General features: G+C 54.3%; 5 protein-coding genes across 5 annotated transcripts; 3 read left to right on the forward strand and 2 right to left on the reverse strand.

Moving 5' to 3' along the window:
- Positions 1 to 303: 303 nt before the first annotated feature.
- Positions 304 to 1,675, reverse strand: GLRG_06836 (uncharacterized protein). Its single transcript, XM_008097376.1, has 2 exons — positions 1,433 to 1,675; positions 304 to 732 (listed from the first exon to the last, which is right to left on the reverse strand). The coding sequence occupies exon 2, from the start codon at positions 645 to 647 to the stop codon at positions 540 to 542; it is 108 nt and encodes a 35-aa protein (XP_008095567.1). The 5' UTR covers positions 648 to 732; positions 1,433 to 1,675; the 3' UTR covers positions 304 to 539.
- A 1,901-nt stretch (positions 1,676 to 3,576) lies between these two features.
- On the forward strand, positions 3,577 to 4,224 carry GLRG_06837 (uncharacterized protein; the record flags this gene model as incomplete). The annotated part of the gene is made up of 1 exon (XM_008097377.1): positions 3,577 to 4,224. The coding sequence occupies one exon, from the start codon at positions 3,577 to 3,579 to the stop codon at positions 4,222 to 4,224; it is 648 nt and encodes a 215-aa protein (XP_008095568.1).
- Positions 4,225 to 5,055: 831 nt separating this feature from the next.
- On the reverse strand, positions 5,056 to 12,503 carry GLRG_06838 (amino acid adenylation domain-containing protein; the record flags this gene model as incomplete). The annotated part of the gene is made up of 3 exons (XM_008097378.1): positions 5,056 to 6,562; positions 6,656 to 11,566; positions 11,620 to 12,503. The coding sequence occupies 3 exons, from the start codon at positions 12,501 to 12,503 to the stop codon at positions 5,056 to 5,058; spliced, it is 7,302 nt and encodes a 2,433-aa protein (XP_008095569.1).
- A 1,491-nt stretch (positions 12,504 to 13,994) lies between these two features.
- On the forward strand, positions 13,995 to 15,855 carry GLRG_06839 (major facilitator superfamily transporter; the record flags this gene model as incomplete). Its single annotated transcript, XM_008097379.1, has 4 exons — positions 13,995 to 14,258; positions 14,340 to 14,692; positions 14,749 to 15,139; positions 15,196 to 15,855. The coding sequence occupies 4 exons, from the start codon at positions 13,995 to 13,997 to the stop codon at positions 15,853 to 15,855; spliced, it is 1,668 nt and encodes a 555-aa protein (XP_008095570.1).
- Positions 15,856 to 17,183: 1,328 nt separating this feature from the next.
- GLRG_06840 (FAD binding domain-containing protein) lies at positions 17,184 to 18,645 on the forward strand (the record flags this gene model as incomplete). The annotated part of the gene is made up of 2 exons (XM_008097380.1): positions 17,184 to 17,573; positions 17,596 to 18,645. 2 exons carry the CDS (start codon positions 17,184 to 17,186, stop codon positions 18,643 to 18,645), a joined length of 1,440 nt encoding a protein of 479 aa, XP_008095571.1.
- Positions 18,646 to 18,710: the final 65 nt, after the last annotated feature.

The following is an 18,710-nucleotide window of genomic DNA, read 5'->3' on the forward strand; positions in this document are numbered from 1 at the left end:
TCTATGCTAGCCGTAGAAGCACCATAACCCATCTTCATTATTTGTTCAATTTGTCTTTGATAGCCAGAAACAACCGTCTCGCCAGACCCGGGGGGAGGGGGGGGGACTGAACTCCAGTACTATTGACGGTGCAGAGTAGACGAGTGGCAGTGTCGGAAGTCGTAATATTCAGAAGAGGGGTGAGAGCAAGAGCCTTAGCAATAGTATCCGCCAAGTGGCCTAAGATGGCACTTCCAGTACATGAATGCCTCTTGGTGGACGTTTCAATCGTCAGCGATGTCGGGTGCTACTTTCATTGATCAAGACAGCCCACTCTTTCGAAAGGGTCTTCACTAAACCAACAAGCTCCTCTCGCCATCCTCCAGCCACATCAGCTTCCCACCCGACCTTGCCGTAAGACCAAGCTAGTGGTCCTTTGGCGCGAGCACCGTCGGGATGGTCCAACAGGCCGATCGCAATGTCGTTCATGTCTTCGCGGTCATGAACAGCGTAGAATACATTTAGGTACTGCTCTAAGTCTGTGGAGCTGTTGTACACCGCTAGTGTCGCAAGGCAGGGGTCTTTCTTTTCAGCGGGAGAAACTGCTTGTTCGAGGGCTGCGACTGTTTTTGGGAAGTCGGACAGTCCGGAAGCCGACTCGTCACCATAGGCAAACCCAATGTGGGCTAGGGGGCATGCTGGATAAGTCCAGGCCGACACATCCGAACCGTATGTCAGGCGGCACGAGTCGCACGAGTCAAGACTAGAGTCTAGCCTTGAACTTCAAACGTCACTGGGTTGCCGGTAAAATGCCAGTGTGCTTTTGGTAGTCTGCCAGTAATTTAAGCCTATTTTGGAAGGTACTGCCACCACTGCCACAGATAAAATAATCATATTCCATCACCCTAACTCGAGGTAACCCTAACCCAGACCCTAACCACTCACCCTATGTATCTCCTATAGCTACGTACGCTTTTAAATATATGTAGGGTTCGTGGTTAGGGTCTTGGTTAGGGTCTGGGTCACCTAGAGTTAGGGTGATAGAATATGGTATGTCTAGCTCATATGTGGTAATCCTTCTAGATCGGGGTAGACACTGGCCGCCGACCAAAAGTGCACTGGCATTTTACCGGCAACCTGTTACTGGGTATACCTAGTACGGAGATCCGGTAGGAGTATAGAATCGACTGCCGGATCCGCTTCCAGGTCCACAGAGCTGCGGAGCATCAGCCCCATACCCTTGCAATGACAGCGAAGGGCGTCATAGCTGGGGAAGCTTTCAGAGTGTAACGCGAAACTGGCATAGCCCTGGACGTCGACGTCGGCCAGTCCCGTGGGAGCTATTGGCTACCGCTCGCTTGCTTCCATCGCATGACGGGCTCGCCGTTCTCGAACCTTGGGAGCCAAACTGAAGCTCCGCCGGCACTCGATCCTAGAGTGGACATGCGGCAGAAAGCTTGGATGAACAAGTTCCACAGAAGAAGACGTCGGTGTGCTTGCTGTACGAGTATTTCTTGAGGCCAGAAAGGTCTTCAGAGGGATTAGGCCATTTTGCGCATCTAGAATGAGTGACCGACCTAGTAAGGCGACGGCAAGATGTGCAGTGACAGCACACAGCCATGAGCGGAAGAGTAGACTTGGTCACAAAAGCCGAAAAAGTGTATGCTTTGCACAGACAATGCGCTTTAATGGTGATTAAATCTGTCATCTTGCTCCGTATACTATGGTATCGGGCCAAAGTTTAACCCCCTTGTCAGGTAAATGTGGCCGTGCTTTTTTTTGATTATTTCAGCGACGGTACTTTGAGGTTCTTGTGCACATCTATCATAATTCTGGCCAGTGAGAGTCTCATACGTGGGTCACAACTCCACACTACCTGTTATGGAGTTTAAACTTACCCATCATACCATAGTAGTCACTGCGTTGTCAAGCACCCAGCGATAGTGTATTAAGAGTTGTTGAATATCGGGGGCCAAAGAAAAGCTTTAATTACCTCGTAGTATAGGCATAAGTCTCAGGGAGATTGAGGAGGCACCTGGCACCATGTCAAACTGGGTTTACAGCTCTTGTGGCTAAGCAGCCCTCGAGTCACTAGTCGCTTATACTCCAAGACAGCGTAATGAGATTCCCGAGTCAGCTATACCAAGCCGTAAGTAAGCATACATGATGCTGATTCGGTTCAAAGTTCTTCCCATGATTATGTGCAGGGCTGGTTTCACTTGTGCATTATCGTTTAAAGTGTTTTATCTCCTGCTTAGGGATGGAGGGAGGGCGGAAAAGACGAGGATAGTGAAGAGGCGGAAAACCTCTCCAGTGTCGTTTACACTTTGCAAACTCTTTCGGCACGCACCCAGTTCATCTGATCTCTGTGGAAGGCAATGAGCAGCATGCTACCATCATGTCATGTCAGAAGCTTGTTCTGCAAGGCGGCCTTCAATACCACCGGCAATGTCCAAAATAACAGACCGTACTTTGATCTGCTGGCTTGCGGAGAATAACTATAGAAAGCTTCCAGCGGTGGTCAATTCACTCTATCCGTCGCAAAAATAGTAATTGGCGCATATTATTAACTTTTTCCAAGAGATTAAAGAACAGCCCAGCGGCCTACAGGCAATGGGGATCTACATGGATTGCACGAAACCCGGCCCCTTCGCAGCAAAGAATAGACATCGGTAATCTGCAGGATCCACATCGACATGCAACATGCCGGCGACAGCGAGGAACTTTGAACCTGCAAAACAGCCCAAGGAATAAACCTATACTTAAGCCAAGGGGGAGATCTCAAGTTTTTCAACTCTCACATACTCAAGCTTGCAGCTGCAGCAATTAATTAGTTTGCCCATTTGGCACCACATTCGCTTTTTGTTTACTGCCCGCCTGTGTTCTGCAGCATTCTTTAAGCCAGAACCAAGCATCCGCTCTTTATTTCATAATAAGTCACAAACCATCGACATGCCTTCAATCACTCTCAAGGCTGCTGCGGCCATGGCCGTCGCACTATCACAGCCGGTCGTCGCCGCTGTGTTTCCCACTAACATCTTCAACCGTTCCGAGATTGAAGCCATTCCTTTGGAGAAACGCGGTTCCATGGACGCTGTGATACTATGGGATAAGGGAGAAATCCCCTACATCTTGGAAGGGCTTCCTCATGACTTGTCGAATTCTATTCGCGATAGTATGAGAGTGTGGGAACAGCGCACCTGCATCCGCTTCGTTCCAAAACAAAATCAACTCGCCTGGGTGTATTTCAACAGAGTACGATGAAGACCATTCTGATTGATATACATGGTGCATTGCTAACCGATTTATCACAGCATGATGATGGCTGCTATTCGAACAACCTAGGCTCTCCTGGCTTAGGAGAAGTCATAGTTAACCTCGATTATCCCAACCTAGGGGAAACCATTCAGAGTTTCGGCACGAACAAAGGCTGCATGGAAGATGGCGTACCCACCCACGAGGTAAGAGCTGCACGTCTTGAACTGGTTGGTTCATGAGACTGACTCAACAAAACAGCTGGGCCACGTAATTGGGCTCATCCATGAGCAACAGCGGCCCGACCGTGATCAGTTTATCCATGTATTTCCGGATGCTATCATGGACGGATGGCAAGATCAATATACCATCCACGCTTCCGCTGATACGTCGGTGCCGTTCGACTATAACTCAATCATGCTTTACCGCATGAGAGCTAACACCAAAAGAGGCTACGCGTATGCCATGGTAACGATCACAGACAAGGAAATAGATCCATGGGATTCGCCGACGGACAACGATTTCCTGGCTGTTAACAACGCCTACGGTTGTGAAGAGTATTACACTCGCTCAGTTCCCGAGTGTCGTCCCGTTTCTATTAGTGCGGATGAGAACAAATCGTCTTACACCTTCATGCTCGACAAGTACACGGAGCGGTACATGCGCGATAATGGATACACCCACGTCGCCGCTCATCAAAACTGTCGCTCCAACACGAACAACCAGGATACAGACAACTGGGGGTTCACTCCCTTGAACGGCTGGGGTCCCATGGCTCCGTATCAAATTACTGTCGACCGCTGCAAAAAGAGATTCGACCGTCACGCCAGTCGCTATGAGGTTGCGCTATGCAAGGGAGACGATGAGGGTTCCTGCGACATTAAATGTGGTCTGCGCCGTATCTGCCCCTTCGACGCCAACGGGAAACAGGTGGACAGCAAGGCTGTCAATGTCGTCGATGATGCTCTATGGGTTTGCCATCCTCATTAGATGTCGATTAGCCTCTATAATAATATTTAAGCCTTTCGAAGTCAGAGAGATGGCTGGCAATCAGAACTTTTATATTACGGACCCAGGAGTAGGAGATGCACCTCCAAGACCTGATGTCGCCATTGAAGGACAAGTCGGCCAATCACACTTGACGTAACAAATGTTATGGCGGTTTTCTTTATCAAGAAATCGTAGCTGTCATAATACTCCGCTCAACCAAAACAGCATAGGCAGCCAGCACGTAGTGTCTGCGGTGGCCCCCATGGAGTACGCCTACAACAGCACGCGCCTAGTCCAGCTGAACGACATGGGCGAGATATCAATAGCGGCCCAGTTTCCTCCACCGCCCCTTTCGAGAGGAGGGACGTCGTAGGGATGATTCAGCTCCCAAGCGGGATATTGGGGACGACGTGGTCATCACGCCATCTTGAGCGTCAGAAATATCTTGCGCGTACGATTCAGCCCACGACTGAATCATTTATGTGGATTTTCCTCTGGGGGTTGCAAAGCAATATGGTAACCTTCGCAGGAAAGACATGATTGCGGTGGTCATGGTTGACCAATCGCCAAGGGTTAGATGTTAGCAAGAAATGTATGAAAATAATAAGTAACTAGAGGCTAAGAGACAACTGTGCTTCCTGACAGTCGTAAGCGAGGTTTTTAGATGGTGCACACCCGATGATCACAGCTTCGCTCTCTCTGCTTTCAATCTTCCCCTAGATTGTACCGTTGGAGCCGCGTTTCCAGGTGAGCCTTGAGGGAGCTTTTGATTGGAACTCCATATATCATACTGCCATAACTCCATAACTTGTCTAATGGCCGTTTCACACATCAAATCCTAGGAAGAAACCCAGCCTGAACAAGAAAGTCGATATTCCTTCTGATAGCAACTTTGAGTCGCACAGGGCAGTCTTCCGGATGATTGACGCGGAACGCCCATTCCAATGAGCCATCTTCGAGCATGTGCGCCAGTGGCCATAAAGGATGCGCCTCCTGACGCGCAAAAAGATCCCTCCTGACCGCCGAAAGCCATTCTGACGCAGGACTTGGACGAATACCATACCCCGCAGATAGTATCAGCCTCCAAAACGCACCCCAAGTCATTCCGTCTTCTTGGCTCTTGACTGCGTGTGCCTGTGAATGGGGGTTCAGGGCAGTTTGAATGGTAGCCGCGGCGGTAGTTGCTGCATCTGATACGTGCAACCATGCATCCTCATCGCTGTCGTTATAAGCACCAATGTTGATGTTAGCCGATGTGAGTCGCCAAATGTAGTCGTCCAAGTTGGCTACACCCTCTGTGGGTGTTCCAATGATGAGCCCAGGCCTAAACACTGCGATATTCCTTCCAGTGGAGGGACATCTCTCGGCAGCCCTCCTGGTCAGCACCTCCGCAACGAACTTTGTCTGGCTATAGCCAATCGAATCTGCAAGCTCGCGAGCAATATCCTCGTCCGGTTCTGGGCTCCGCTTCCACTGTCGACCTCCCGAGACGTAGGCGAACCTCAATGATGGGCGTTGGACTGCGAGGCTAAGTAGTTGCGCAGTCGAGCCAACGTTGACAGCCTCTAGGGCTGAATAGCTCTTGTTCCAATGAACAACTGCGCCGTTATGGATGATGACGTCAAAGGACTGACCATCGCTAAGGAGACTCCAATGATCTTGCTCTAGGCCGAGCTGTGGCTGTGATAAGTCGCCCACCCAAGCTTCAAGCTTGTCTTCGTGGAACTCGGTCCACCACTGGGCCTTCCGAGCTGCCTCAATCACCCGACTCTTTGCTTCATCGAGATTCGCACTGCGCACGAGAGTTGTCACACGACTGACATTCCGACTCTCGAGAAGCTGGCGCAATATTTGCGTGCCCAAGTACCCGCTGGCCCCAGTGAGGAAGACTTTGATACTGTTGTCCTTCCATGTCTTGACGAGGCTCTGGGAAGCAGGCCCAGAAAATTTTGGCGACAACTGAAGCAATTTCTCTTCATACCGGTTGACTTGGGCTAGAATATCCACTCTTCCACCGACTTCTGGTGAGGGACCTTTTGCCATGTTGCCTCGACTTGTGCTAGAGCCGGTGATCAATGCTGCCAGTGTTCGGATGCTCGTTGTCTCATCCATCAGTAGTTGCATGCTGACTTTTGTTCGATATTTCATGCGAATGAAGTGCATGAGCGACATCATGTTCAATGAGTCAAGACCAGCCGTATGAAGGAAGGCATCATCAACTCCCATGGACAGACTTGGCCTAGAAGATGATTTGGAAGGTGCCAGACTCGCAATCTTCTCCGCCAAATCGTAAGCGGGGATCTCTCCTCGAAGTATGGCTGTAGACCCTCCAACCGCTCTGGCTGGGATGTCAGCTTTTGCGTGTCTCCCTTTAGGCTGTGCTTCTAAACAGGTCATAACCTGTTTTCTGTCCAGCTTTCCCGATGCTAACAGCGGAAATCCATCGTCCCAGAGTGTGATGGCGTCAGCCCAATGAGTTGGCATCATGATACTAGGTACTTTCGCAGCTAGCTCTCGACGAATGCTGTCCACCTTCTTGTTGAAATAGGCGTTCATGTACCGGGGTCCAGAGGCTGCTGCGTTATGGCCCATCTGAAGCTCCAAAACGGCGACAAGTTGTTTCGAAAATGGCCCTTGCGATGGGAAAAGAACAACAGCAAGGTTGACATCGAGGCAACCAGCCAAGTTAGACTCAATGTCACCCAGCTCAATTCTTTGGCCGTTAATCTTAACTTGCATATCTTTTCGACCAACATAGACCATATTGCCGTCTTCGGTTTTCTTGACAAGGTCTCCTGTCTTGTAGAAGCGTCTGTCAACTCCCGCCCGAGTGCCTACTGAACACAAGGGAGTGTTGGTGAATGCTGAGTGTGTTCGTTCCGGATCGTTCAGGTATCCATCGGCCAGAATTGGGCCTCCAATGAGTAGCTCGCCAACTTCCCCTTCAGGAGCTAGGCTTAACTCGTTGTCTGGATCCACTATCAATGATGAACATCCGACAGAGATACCAATTGTTCGGGGATCCGTTTCGTGGGAACAGGAGTAGCAGGCAGCAATAACGGAACACTCGCTCGGTCCGTACGCGTTGAAGAGCCTGGTTCCAGCATCCAGCCATTTCTTGACTACCAGTCGATCTGGCTCCTCTCCCCCCAGAATTAGGGTCTTTATCGAGGGAACTTCTGTAGGTTCGATGATCCGGGCGACTGACGGCGTCAAGAGAGCAAAGTTAACGCGGTGTCCCTCAATGAACTCTCCGATGGCTTCCAGGCGCTCCTTTTCTGTAGGAACAAATATTGTTCCGCCGTGGATAAGTGTAGTGAGGATCTCGAACAAGCTAGCGTCAAAACTGTATGCGGAAAACTGCAGTACGCGGTTGGTGCAAGACATTCCGAAGGCCGAACCGTGTGAAGCTGCGCTAGAAGCAAAAGCGGAGTGTGAGACTACAACGCCTTTCGGGGTTCCAGTAGACCCGGATGTCAAAATAACGTATGCCGGACGGTCAGGTTCGGAATGAGGGGCGAGGGTCTCGAAGCTCGACCAGCTGGTGAATGCCTCAAGTGAGTCTCGATCCACAATAATGCGTGTATCAATACCAAGATCTGTCGCTTTTGACTGGAATTTCGACATGAGGACAATCTTCGCTTTGACTTGCGCAGCAACCCCTCTTAAGCGGGAGATGGGCTGGCTCGGGTCTAACGGAACGAAGGCAGCTCCTGCTTTCAGAACTCCAAGCATCGCAATGACTGTCCATACTGACTTTTCGAAGCATAATGGGACCATTTCTCCTGGAGATACGCCGCTTTTTGTTAGATGTGTGGCAAGGGCGGAGGACATGCTTTCCAGAGCTGCGTAAGAGATGCAATCGTTTGTTGAAACGATGGCGTCTCGTTCGGGCTGTAGTTGGCACTTCTCTGTGATAGTTCCGTGCAGTGTAGAAGCAACTTTTTCAACTGCTTTGTCATGGGAAGATGCTTTCTCAGGGCCCGTAAACTGATCAAAAACCAGGTCGGCTACTTTGAGGCCAGAATTCGGCCTCGATGCAGCCCAAGCGAGCTGGGTCATGATGACCTTGACAGTCTCAATCGCCTGTGCTACAAATATCCGGCTTGTCACCTCCTCGTCGACGTGAGTTGCAAACTCGACTCGCCCGGGATGGAGCCAGACCTCGCATGTGACTGGGAAAGTCGTGTACTCTTCACGGTATACCGGCTTCCCGAGAGGACCCAACCCTGTCTCGTCCCAGCCTCCGCCAGCCTGCACCACAAGAAGATTGTGGAACTCGCAGCCTCGCTTTGTATCCTCATTCAGAGTTTTTATGCGTTGGATTCCAGCCTGTTCGAAGGGTATCATTGATGTCGCCTGGTCTTGGATCTGGTGGAGGAAACTGAGAATAGCCATCTCCTTATCGAGCCGAACCCTAATAGGAACGCTCGCAATTGTTGGTCCCCCAATGCTCTCAATATCATCGAGAGGCGCTTGCCTTCCGGAAACAGTTGCTCCGAAGATAATGTCGTCCGATGCGGAGAAATGACTAACCATAACAGCCCATGCTGCGCGCACAAGAGTCGACATGGTGATACCAGCAGAGGGATCGAGATTGAGAGCAAGTTCGTCCCTAACAACGGCTCTAGCAAAGGACCGATGACCCTGCTTTGGTACGACGGGGAAGCAAGATGCAGGAGATTCAAGGAGCTCTCCCTTCCAATAATCTGAATACGTGCTGGATGAGAGTCGATTTGTGTACAGCACAAAGTGTCGGTAGTCGGTTACCGGCTTGACGTTGCGGCCATGATATAAGTCGTTAACCATTCTGCAAAGCATTGCGAGTGACCAGCCATCGTACAGCATGTGGTGGATGGTCCACACGAACGTCCAAGCGCCATCTGTCGACGATATGAGCGCAAACCGGGTAAGCGAGTCTCCGGGAAACATAGGGTCGGAGTCGTCCTTGTCCAGGTAGGCATCAAGATCATCATGGAAGAGCCATTGAATCTTCTCTTTGATTACCGCTTGAAGGGAACCTGCGGCTGAAGTCGTAGCAAACCGAGTCCTCAGGATTGGCGTTGTCGCGTGGGTGTCCTCCCAAGCACTTTGGAACCGGGCCAGGTCTATTCCTTGAGGCAGCGGATGGATCCACCGGCCGGTGTAGCTGCCTGGTCGTGTAAGATTGACTGCCATCAGGCCCTCTTGCATATGAGTGCAGGGGAACAAGTCTTCGATATCCTCCGACTTGACACCACATTGGAATGACGCTTCTTCGCGAAGCTCGGGTACTGCGTCCTGGCGTAGGAGTTGGAATGGAGAGAACCGAACTATTGGCTTGACGTAGCGGTCTTCAGTACTTTTGCAGACCAAAGCCATCTTCTTCAACACAGAGTTCTTGAAGATGTTGGCGACGTTAATCTGAAGTCCCAGTTGGCGGCATGCTGCAACGACTTTGATGGCCCCAATGGAGTCCCCGCCAAGTCTGAAGAAGTCGTCGTCGACCGTGATGGTGTCTTCAGAAGCTCCGAGGATCTTGGCCCAAGCCTTGCGCAATGTAAGTTCCACGGGTGTGCAGCTGAGGTCCGAGGGCTGTGCGTCGGACGACACTGTGTGCTGGCCGACTGATGATTCTCCTTCGGAGTCTGTAAGGTCGGTTGACTGTAATCCAGATCTGTCTGTGCTAGCACTGGAGAAGTCGTCTTTGTGTTGTTCGGGTATCCGCAATAACTGCTTCATTGTCGTCTCATTTCCAAGGCGACGGAGTGCTTTCCTGTCAACTTTCCCGGAGGCCGAAAGGGGCAATGCATAGCATGGGATGACTGCGCTAGGGATCATGTAGGCTGGAAGAACCCTAGAAACCTCCCTGGAGGCTTCTTTGAATCTGTCATGAGTATCTCTCCAGACCGGGTCTGTTTTTCTGGCAACAGCCTGCTCCCTGTAGTGCGCGAGACTTCCGGTCATCTTCCTGGGAGCCAGGAAAGCTGTGAGGACGCCGTTCCTTGCCCCAATCGGCCGGAGGAGCTCAACTACAACATCCCAAGTAAACTCGGAAGACTGGAATGGGTGGGCTACCTGGAGAGATTGTTTCAACTGGTGCTCAATCTCGCCAAGCTCGACGCGTTGGCCATTGATCTTCACTTGACTGTCTCTTCTTCCCAAAAAGTCAATCGAACCATCAACGTTCATCCGCCCGAGATCGCCCGTCCGGTAGCATCGCATTGGATCCGCCACGATACCACGGAGAAAGCTCGGATCGCCAAGAAAGACAGCGTTAGTCTGCCCTTCGTCTCCAAGGTAGCCGCGGGCCAGAGGGGGGCCCTCGACAACAATCTCGCCAATACTGTTGAAGGGGGCAACTTTCCCGTTCTCGGTGACGATCCATACAGCGCAGTTCGCGGATCTCCCGATGGAAATGCTCTTGACGCCCTTGGTTCTGGGTTTGCTGACGACAGTGACGGCTGAGCATTCCGCAGGACCATATGCATTGATGGTTTTAACGTGGCCGGCCCATGTTTCTGCAACATCCTGCGGGAGTGTTTCACCAACAGAGCAGAGCACTTCTAGGCTGGGGACTTCCTCTGGGCTCATCAAGCTCGCCACTGACGGCGTCAACATGGCCCAGTTGACATCCATCCCTGTGATGCATCCGGCCAGATTGTTCATTCTCTCTTCCTCAGACGGAATGCAAATACACGCGCCGGCCATCAGGGTGGAGAGGATCTCGAGCATAGAAATGTCGAACGAGAAAGAGGAGTATTGCAATACGCGAGCCTTTGGCGAGTCAAGGTGAATGGCCTTGGAGAATCCCCTTGAGCTGGAGAAAAAGGAAGTATGAGTGACCACCACACCCTTTGGCTTCCCCGTCGAGCCGCTTGTGTAAACTACGTAAAGTGCATTGTTGGACGTAACCAGCCGAGCTGGCCAGGATGCGGCTCTCGTAGAGAGTGTTGGAAAGAGTCGTTCGTTGACAATGACCCTGTTTTCCTGAAGTATATGCTCAGGAATCTTGTCTTGGCTACTGACTGATGATAATACGATGGATGCGTTTACGTCTTGGACAATCATGCAGATCCGGGTTGTAGGGAGTGATGGATCAAGGGCCACGACAGCGCCCCCTGCCCTTATCACTCCCAGTATGGCCACAACGCTCCAGACTGACTTTTCGAAGATGACGGGGACGAAGACTTCGGGCCCGACGCCAATGCTCGAAAGGTGATTTGCAAGTTTGTCGGCGTGGTCCTGTAGCTGAGTGTACGACAGGTTGCCATCCCAAGCGCAGACTGCATGAGCCTGTTTCTGCGATTCGGCCTGCTGGGCTATCACATCGTGGACCAGAATATCTTCTTGTTTCGGAAGCCTGTTTCGTTTAGTTCCTCAAAAACTCAGCATGATAATATGAAGAGCACTCACGGCCTGTTGAGCTGTACAAGATGACGCTGGCTGGCAGGACTTAGCGTATGGATGTCGCCCAAAGTCATTTGCTGTGTCTTGAGGTGGTTCAACTGCCAAAGACCATGCTCCAGGTCATTTAACAGAAGCCTCACCTCCAGGCGAGAGAACCGCTGTTGGTCAAAAGTGGCGGAGAGCTCCAACTCTTGGTTATCGATTGAACACTCGAGTCGAATGGCCCAGTCAGTGGCATCCGATAACTCTCGGACTCCTAGCACAGTTGTTGAGAAGGCCACGATGGTTTGGAGGAAAACATCGTCTGTTGCGGGAGTCATCATATTCGACTCAGTGTTGGGAACGCCAGACACAGCTGGCGTGTCTGCAACGCATCTGAGAAAGGTGGAAACCTGCTGGTTACGGTCGACAGAAAGATTGGCCTGGGATAGTGGACATGAGCGACCCGTGTCGCATATCTTGAAGCGAACGTCTTCGCTGCCCGTCAGAGACGATAGAATCAGAGCCCAAACAGCGCATACCGCGGGCTTGATATCTCCCTCCAGCTCGCAGACCGGGCCTCGGACACGGGATCGCTGGTTTGTAGTCGCCTTCGCATCTGCGGACGCACTCTTGATGTCAAACGGCTCGCTGGACTGCGACCCACCGCCGGGAGATTCTTCGCCGTAGTTTTGAGGCGTCTGTACAACGTCATCCTCTTGCTTAGGGCTTTGCGCGGCGGGGAACTTGACAACGAAGCGCTTGGGAACACCCGCAACATCGGCAGGGAACGGATTCTCGAAGACGATCTCGTCTGGGGTTTGCGCATCCGACGGGGTCGGTGTGTCAAACACAAACTTGACAGATTGAAGCCTCGGGGTGGGCTTCCATCTCCCTTCTGTCGATGACATCTTGTGTATAGTCGTTGCAGTGATCAGATACGAGGTCGGTTCTCGGTAAGGTAATTACCAGCCTCAAGACGCAGCGCCAAGGCGGGAGTGCAAGGACGACACTAATAGTATAAGTTCACGCATGGACTCATCCATAGGCTGTCATCAGAATGACACCCAAGTCTGAACCTCAACAACACCTATCGGAGCAACATGACTATCTTGCCTCACTCTTACGAGGCAGACTCGAAATGTGACGCGATCCACCCATGCCACCATTCACATTACACATGCCCGTATAGCTCGCTCAGCCTCCCCATTCGTAAGTGCCTCTTAGAAAATAATCACTCATTCTTGCATGATGAATCGGCTCAGACTGCCGGAAAGCTGTATTACCTGCCTAGAAGGGCAAGCTTCGACGGCGTACCCCTCGCCGTCAGTCCTTACACGGTGCGTCTTGTGACCTTGATTTGATGGCCTCAGAGGGGATGACTCCGTTTGTGACACAATCCTACAGCCGGGTAGTGTTAGAAGGATTCTGTGGACCGGCCTCGGCTTCAATATCTGGAATCAAATTCACTGGGGTGCGGCAAGCTGCGGCATCAGGTTACTGCAGACGTCTCCCGAGAGTGGGAATGTCTAGGCCTAAGTTCGAATAGGCACCCGTGATGGAAGGGAATCATCGTTCTGACGGGCTCCGATTCGCCCAGTTTTATCAGTGTGGTCCTGTAAAATATATCCACATATGTCGAAATACGAGTAGGTGGATTTTCCCTTTGGAATCGGTGGTAGCAGCAGACATTCCCAGCCATTGGCTATCTGAGTTTACTCGCCACCGGCTGCATATGACCCTGTAACTCGGTCCTTTTGTAGCGCGGGCGCTGTTGAACGCGTTCACATCTTGTGCCTTGCATGGGTTCATGTAGGCTGCCGGGTCCCTCTACTCATCGACATTCCCGGCTCCTCGGACCAGCGATCGTCGGTAGCCAAGCCCCTCGGTAGAAAGCTTGAAAAGAACGCACAGAAAGCTTGAAACCGCGCTAACTAGGTATTGCATGCCCGATCCTTCGGCCCCACGGAGGGGGTGGTCAGCAACGGGGCTCATCACGTTCGCTAGGTATTATCGTACGCCCCGGTGCTTCCCGGGGCCCGGCTGCAGCTTCGCGGGAGCCTGTTGCGTCTTTTCGGCCTTCCTGATGCGGTTTGGGAACCATTGTGACGGGGTGGTTGGATCCATGCTAGGCTCGAATCCTGAGGGCGGTCAGCCGGCGAAGGCGCGGGGCGTACTCCATCGGCCTTTTTCCGGTGATAGTAGCCACACCCTCTGGGGCTAACTGTAAGAGCAGAGGCAAGGAACGCGGGTTTGGAAGAAGAAGCAGGAGGAGGCGAAGAAGGGGAAAAGAGAAAGAGTGTGGCATAGTTATTGGGGGCGTCGTGCTGCTCTTTCGTTTTTCACGGTCGAGATACTGAATCGCGGGAGACAAGCAAGCTCAAACCACCAAGAACTCAACCATGACTACAGACGAATCGGGCTCACTTGATACTCGCAGCGGGGGCAAGAGTCATGCAAGCGAGAAGACCGACGACGACCAGCACGATGCCCCCCAAAGCACGACGCGGCCGACCGCAACGGCCGACGACCTTCCCGGGTGGAAGGTCTTCGTCATCTGGCTGGCGGTGGCCCTCGGCGTGCTCTGCACCTTTCTCGACGAGGGCATCATCGCGACCGCCATCCCGCGGATCACAGATGACTTTGGCTCTCTGGCAGACGTCGGTGTAAGTGTTGTGACGAAGAAGAGGGTGGGAGGGGGGCCATCTCACAATCGCAAGCGATGCTAACCAAAAGACTCTTCCAAGTGGTACGGCTCCGCCTATCAAATGACGCTCTGCGCCTTTCAGCTCGTATTCGGCCGGCTCTACAACCAATTCGACATCAAGATCGTCTTCCTCGTCTCCCTCGCCGTGTTCGAGATTGGATCCCTCGTCTGCGCGACGAGCCCGAGCTCGGCGGCCTTCATCGCGGGCCGCGCCGTCTCGGGCCTCGGCGCCTCCGGGCTCCAGAGCGGCTGTCTCGTGCTCATCTCGGCGGCGCTGCCGGCCAAGAAGCTGCCGACCTACGTGGGCGCCATCGGCATGGTGTACGGCGTGGCCGCCGTTCTCGGTCCTGTCATCGGCGGCGTCATCACGAACAGCTACCTCACGTGGCGATGGTGAGTTTCGACATCCCGCATGCCCCCCCCCCCCCCACTGACATGGGGGCCGATAGGTGCTTTTACATCAACCTTCCGATAGCTGCACCGCCAGCGGTGGCGACTTTGTTCCTGATCCAGTCGCCCCCGCCAACGGAGGAGCAGCGGCGGCCCTGGCTGCGAAAGATCCGGGGTCTGGACTATCTCGGCATGGCTCTCCTGCTGCCGGGCATCACATCTCTTCTGCTCGCGCTCCAATTCGGCGGCGCGCTGTTTGCGTGGAACGACAAGAGAACAGTCGCGTGCTTCGTCGTCGCCGGGGTCCTCGTCGCGGGGTTCGTCGTCGAGCAGTGGTGGATGGGTGAGGATGCCCTGGTGCCTCCGCGCCTGGCCAAGATGCGTGTGGTGATGTTCGGGGCTCTCTTCGGATTCTGCCTGGACAGCGCCTTCTTCACGCTGGTCTACTATGTAGGTTTTCATACACGCTGCCCCCCCTCCGCCTCGTGCTCACGTCCCTTACATAGGTGCCTCTCTGGTTCCAAGCCATCCAGGGTGCAACGCCCGAGCAGTCCGGTGTTAGATACCTGGCGCTGTGTCTTGCGTTCATCTTCGCCATCTTCCTCAGCGGCTGGGGAGTCACCAAGACCGGTTACTACCAGCCCTTCATGCTGGCCGGAACGGTCCTCCTGTCCGTGGGCTCTGGCCTGCTCTCGACCCTCCAGGTCACCTCGGGCGCGGACCGGTGGATCCCGTTCCAGGTCGTGGCGGGCCTGGGGATCGGTGTGTCGACGCAGCAGGCCGCCGTCGCGGTGCAGAGCAGTCTGGGGGAGGCCGACGTCGCCATCGGCGTGGCAGTCGTCCTGTTCTTCCAGTGCCTGGGACCGACGACCGCCATCACCATCGCCCAGGCCGTCTTTGCGAGCGAGCTGACGTCGGGCGTCGCTTCCGGGCTGCCGGGGGTGGACGCCAGGGTTATCGGAAACTCGGGGGCCACGCAGCTGAAGCACTTGGTGCCGCCCGAGCAGTTCGGGGCCCTTTTGCAGATCTACAACCACTCTATCACGAGAACCTACCTTGTCGCGGCTGCCCTGGCGGCTGCTAGCATCATTGGCGTCGTAGGTGTAGGAATGAAGAAGATACAGAGTGAAGAGGACGCCGAGAAGGCGGACGCTGAGAGCCAATGAGCCCTGCCGCATTTTGCTCGTCAGTTATTGCAGACATTTACTGGCCACAGGAACATGCGGGGTTCTAATAGAATAAAGACAATCGTTTTCCATAACTTCGCCCTGCATAGCTAGTCACACGTGAAAGCTGCCCTGCGCTCTGTGGCACCGATTGTAAGATAGACAACTCAGAATTAAGAGTTGAATATGGAACGGAGTTCGGGTAGTACTGCACCACCACCCAGCAAATTCGTCCGGATGCTATTCACCGTCAATGTACACCGTCGCGGCCCAAACCCCTCTAGCTTCTTCTCCTCGGTGATCAAGACCTCTATTTCCCTTTGCTAATAGGTGTATTCCAGTAAAGAAATCTTGGTGTTCCTAAGTTTTATAGCTTAAACAGTTTTTACTATAACACTCGTCTAATCATAATAGATATAGCCCTACTATAGCCCTAACGTAATAAGATGTTAATTATATCACCTCTTGTCTACACGCTGTTTTGTAGGGTTAGGGTTGCCTCTGAACTTAGCCTAGATGCTACTTACTGCTAACATCCAGCGTCAAGGCCCAAACCCTTTTGGCTTCTTTTCCTCAGTGACCAAGACGTCTATTTCCCTCTACTAACAGGCTTGTTCTAGTGAAGAAATGTCAGCGTCGCTGAGTTCTACGGCTTACAAATCTTAACGATACTGAGTTTCAGGGCTCAGACAGTTTCTCCTGCAACACCAGTCCGATCACACGCAACGGACACAGCCCTACTACAGAGCCCCAACGCAATAAGAGGTCGATAATATTCCCCCCCTTGTCTGAACGCCGGCATACGGGGTTAGGGTTGACATCAATGCAATCCCGGGCCGCCGGCGTCAATAGAACCAGACAAAACCTTCAAAGAAACCTTCTTTGCCTTAGTCATCGTCCTCGTAACCGCGTCCCCAGAGTCACCCCCTCCTCTCCTCCAATGATGGGCAATACGAACGGAGGATGAGGGTGGGGGAAAAGGCCCGGTTTGACCGACGCTGGCTGGAGCGTGGCCAGAGAACTTCAGACAATCACCGTTACATGTTCCAGCCCAGCGTTGCATCCCGCTGATTTCCTTACCCGTCCGTCCATCAACCACTTTGACTTTCCGTGCGCCCGCCTCGATCAACCCGATCGGCTTTCCCCAGATCTCGCGCTACAGGACCCCTACCCCCCTTACCGCCGCCCCCCTCCTCTTCCCGTCCAATCCCAGACCCTCTGTCCAGAGTGAGATCATCTCCATCAAAACGGCCCTGTCCAGACCTGCGCGCGCGCGAGGGAGACGGAGACGGAGAGAGAGAGAGAGAGAGAGAGAGAGCCACGTCAGAATGGACGCCGAGCACAGCGAGGCGGTCAGGCGCATCGCCGAGACCGTCAGGGACCTGCACTCACGCGGGGAGCCCTTCCGCATCTTCCACGGCTCCACCAGCAGCACCCGGCCGCCCCACGGCCAGCGCGTCGTCGACATCAGCGCCCTCCGCCGCGTGCTCCGGGTCGACGCCGCCGCCGCCGTCGCCGTCGTCGAGCCCGGCGTGCCCATGGACGAGCTCGTCGATGCCGCCTCCGCCTGCGGCCTCGTGCCCCCTGTCGTCATGGAGTTCCCCGGCATCACCGTCGGCGGCGGCTTCGCCGGTTCCGCCGGCGAGAGCAGCTCCTTCCGCCACGGCTACTTCGACGAGACGGTCCGCGCCGTCGAGCTCGTCCTCGCCAACGGCGACGTCGTCGAGGCCTCGGGGGGAGGTCAACCCGGACCTCTTCCGCGGCGCCGCCGGCGCCCTCGGCACCCTTGGCGTCGTCACGAGGCTCGAGGTCCGCCTCGTCCCGGCCAGGCGCTACGTCAAGGTCAGCTACCACTCGTACTCGACCGTGCCCGAGGCCGTCGCCGCCGTCCGCCGCGAGACGGGCCTCGCCCACAACGACTACGTCGAGGCCTTCGTCTTCTCCCGCACCAGCGCCGCCGTCGTCACCGGCCACCTGACGGACGACCTGCCCGACAAGGGCCGGCCGCAGACCTTCAGCCGGGCCAAGGACCCCTGGTTCTACCTGCACGCCCGCAAGCGCATCCGCAACGGCACCCCGACCCCGGACTACGTGCCGCTGCGCGACTACCTCTTCCGCCACGACCGCGGCGCCTTCTGGATGGGCGAGCTGGCCTTCAAGTACTTCGGCCTCGTCCCCTTCAACCGCCTCACCCGCCGCGCCGTCAACGGGCTCATGGACACCCGCACCCTCTATAAGGCCGGCCTCGGCTGCGGCGGCCGCATGACCTTCCGGTACCTCGTTCACGACCTCGCCCTGCCCTACACGACGGTCGGGGACTTTATCGACTACGTCGCCGACGAGCTCGACATCTGGCCGCTCTGGCTGTGCCCGCTGCGAGCCACCGCCGCCCCGACCTTCCACCCCTGCACGACGGAGCCCGGCGGCGGCGGCGGGGGTTCGCCCCAGCCCATGCTCAACGTCGGCGTCTGGGGCCCCGCGCCGTCCAGCAAGATCGACCGCTTCGTCCGCCAGAACCGCGACCTCGAGGCCCGCCTGGCCGAGCTCGGCGGCCGCAAGGTCCTCTACTCCCACGCCTACTACACCGAGAAGGAGTTCTGGGACATCTACGGCAAGGACTGGTACACGAGGCTGCGCGAGCGCTACGGCGCCACCAGCCTGCCGACCGTCTACGACAAGGTCACGGTCGACGTGGCCAGGGAACGGGAGAGGAAGTCCCTCAGGGATAAGGTCGCCGTGGCGTGGCCCTTTGCGGGCCTCGTCGGGGTCTGGTCCGCCATCCGGAAATGAGGAAAACGGAGCTTCTTTCTTTTTTTTTTTTTTTCCCCTTCTCTTCTTCGACGGGCGATTCGATT

This window comes from Colletotrichum graminicola (assembly GCF_000149035.1).
Source record: "Colletotrichum graminicola M1.001 genomic scaffold supercont1.26, whole genome shotgun sequence".
Taxonomy (NCBI): domain Eukaryota; kingdom Fungi; phylum Ascomycota; class Sordariomycetes; order Glomerellales; family Glomerellaceae; genus Colletotrichum; species Colletotrichum graminicola.

What these genes read in the sequence shown, in the direction of transcription:
- GLRG_06836 (XM_008097376.1), bottom strand. Translation starts at nt 647, where the DNA reads ATGGTGACGAGTCGGCTTCCGGACTGTCCGACTTCCCAAAAACAGTCG.